This window comes from Chaetura pelagica, unplaced genomic scaffold, assembly GCF_000747805.2.
Source record: "Chaetura pelagica isolate M959 unplaced genomic scaffold, ChaPel_1.0 scaffold188, whole genome shotgun sequence".
NCBI lineage: Eukaryota > Metazoa > Chordata > Aves > Apodiformes > Apodidae > Chaetura > Chaetura pelagica.
In genome coordinates this window covers 1,170,853-1,173,984 of record NW_009954196.1, presented here as the reverse complement: position 1 = coordinate 1,173,984, position 3,132 = coordinate 1,170,853, and the positions used below count along the sequence as shown (strand labels likewise).

Sequence of the window (3,132 nt, the reverse complement as noted above, 5' to 3'; positions counted from 1 at the left end):
AAAACACACCTATAATTATCATCATCTCAACAACCCAATGCATTGCACTGCACTTGTCTGATGGCAATTTGCCATTCTGCTTTTTGGGAAACATTTGCACTATAGAAGTGGCTAAAGCATAAGTTATTTGGGTCAAGATTTATGCTAAACGTACAAAAAAAGTCAGGTCACACTGCAGCTTTATTTTTTTACATCTACATACTGACAGCACTCAGACTTCGTACACAAAATTTTCCTGTCATCTCAGAATCTCCAACAAAACTGAATTTTTGAATGCCAGGAACATTTTTAATAGCTAACTAACACTTTTGCAGGCTGACTTTGAAAGCCTACCCCTGTTTTACAATGTGGTTCAACACATGGCATATTCTTGGGAATTCTTGCTGAAAAATAACAACATCCATACTGGAGCACTTACTACTGATCAGAGTTCTGCATTTCTGTACTATGCTGTGTCTGACCAAAACTATGGTCCAGTACATAAAGAAGCAGCCCAAGATCAACTTTTACACGTAATGGCCATAGTTGAACTCTACATAATTCTGAATGTGTTCCTATACAGTTGCCTAAAAATTTCTGGCTTACCAGGCTACTAGGAACTAAAAAGGAAGAAAAGATTATTTTTTTCTTCTTTTTTTTTTCAGGAACACGACTTACTTCAGGTGACAGACAGGAACAAGAGGATGAGTCACTGCCATCCACAGCTGGTGAGGGGAACTGAGTGAAGCTGCAGAGGCAGCACAGGGCTCACCAAAGCAGTGGGAAAGGCAAAGGATGCTGCCAAAAACACTCAGCCACACAGGACATGGAGTTCTTGCATGACAAACATCCCCCTCCATGGATTTCCTCAGGCAGCATGTGGATGAACCTTTCCATGGGCAATTTATCCGGCAACAAACTCACCATGTAAATTCATTGGATCACTGGGATTATTTTAACCTAAACTTTTTTGTCTTAGCAGGTATTTTTTAGGAGTAGCAGACAGAAGAGTGAGCTTTATAGAAGAAAAAAACTTATTCTCAATATAAGAATTTATACTCTAGCATACATAACAATGCAAGTTCTTACTAGTTGTTTTTTTTTTGTCCCTCTGAATTTTAGACTGAAAAATGTGTCTCTACCTGGTAAAAAGACTAATCCAACTGTTTTTATGACAGCGTAAGACTCAAACCGAATTTTTCTTAGTGGAACTAAAAGTGGGACTCATGTTCTGATGTTTTCTAATGCAAACTATCAAGTTCCATTTCACACTAGCTCCTGCCATTACAGTAGGCACATGTAATGCAAAACCTGCCTGGAAGCTACTCCTGGTTCTGAAACATCACTGGAATTAGCAACCCCTTTCTAAAAGATCAAGTTTTCATCTGCCATTTTAAGACATGACGTATTTGAGGACTGATTTTGATAAATCACTGGATGGTGAAAGCGTTTAAGACTGTAATCTGGAAAATAAATCTACAATATAAAATAGAAAGAAACTGTGAGGATTCCTATAGAAATTTAGCATAAATTTTTCCCCATGGCCATCAGAAGTACTCACAGCTGTATTTGTTTAAAGACATAATTAAATGAAGAACAAGGTATGCAGCTTCACAGAAAGCTGAGGGCTCCAGTGGGTGTGTTAGTCAATGCTGCATAAAGAAACAGTTCATCAAAAAGAAGGTGCCTTTGCATGAAATCACCTTAGAGTAGCAGCACCTGTGGACCAAATCAGCAGACAAGACAGTTATTCCTCAACAACGCCCATATATTCCAAGTGTAGAGTGAAAACAGAAAGGAGTTCCTTTGACAGTTATCTCAGCTGGCAGCATGGAAAACAGGCCACTTAAGAAAGGGTAATAATACCTGCAACCCAGAAATAATCATTACCAATAGATTTCACAGTCAGTTGTGGTAAAAATGGTATTTATCCAAGATCACTGACTCCTCCTCATGTAACATGTTGAGGGGAGCATCTTTCTCAAAGAACAGTTAGGGGCAGCAGAACTCACCACAACATAGCTGCTTAAATGCTGTTGAAGACATTAACAAATTCTAGTCCTTGGTATCATCAGCAGAAGGTACTACAGGTTGGCAAGGAAACTGCTTCACAAAAGACTGAGATGAGCCTTGCTAGCATAATTCCTTGATGTATGAAGGCTCAAAATAAAATAAATTAACAAAAGACACGTCATCAAATACCCCAGCTCTGATGAGTATTTTTAATAACCGCTGACATTTCAATCATAACTGGAGAACACAACAACAAAGAATTGCCTCAGAGAAGCTCACCTAACTTTAGACATAAGCTACGTGAGGAAGGTAGGGCTATGTCGTAAAAGGAAGGGCTATGTCAACTGTGTGGTGTCTTCAACATATTGCCAAGTTACTTCCAAATGCTAAGGTACTTGATGTGGCCTTCTAGCCAATACACTTCACTCCTTCATTCCTCACATAAAATGCTCCACTGCAGGCAAACCCATCTGAGCACACTGCAAGCAGTCCTCACGTAGCTAAGGGAAGCAAATTCTTTACACAAAATGCTTCTGCAGGATTTGAGCCTCAAACTTGCAAGGGAAAGTTTAAATCTCACCCTTTGTAGCAGTTTGGTATGTCACAGAAGGCTGAATGCAACAGGCTGTGAAGCCAGGACTGTACATTGCGCAGTAACAAGTCTCACCTCTCAATAATGGAGATATGTTTTTTACAAGATGATCTTGTCTCAGCTACCTCCACCACTTCAGTGAGCATAGAGGGATCTTTTTGCAAAGAGCTGAGTAGCACAGCAAAGAGAAAGGGCACTGAAAATCACAGTTAACTTGGAACCACAGAACAAGGCTGTAATTCCATCATTTCTGTTGAATTATCCAGCTGAGGTGTGGTGGGTTGACCCTGGCTGGATGCCAGGTGCTCACAAATACCTCTCTACAGCTCCCCTCCCTCAGCAGGGGTGAGAAAATGTAACAGAAGGGTCATGGGTCAGGATAAGGACAGGGAGATTACTTACCAGTTACCAACATGGGCAAAACAGACTCAACTTGGGGAAATAAATTTATTACCAATGAATATAAGAGCATGATAATGAGAAAATAAAAACTACATCTTCAAACACCTTTCCCCCACCCGTCCCTTCTCCCCAGGCTTAACTTTATT

At 40.1% G+C, this 3,132-nt stretch overlaps 1 protein-coding gene across 1 annotated transcript in view; it reads right to left on the bottom strand.

Annotated features, from left to right (window-relative positions):
- The window catches only part of PPP3CA (protein phosphatase 3, catalytic subunit, alpha isozyme), a 110,143-nt gene extending 107,504 nt beyond the window's left edge, over nt 1–2,639 (bottom strand). The window contains exon 1 of the mRNA XM_010003180.1: nt 2,573–2,639. Within this exon, the coding sequence (XP_010001482.1) occupies nt 2,573–2,639 (67 nt within the window). The remainder of the gene's footprint in view (nt 1–2,572) is intronic.
- Nucleotides 2,640–3,132: the final 493 nt, after the last annotated feature.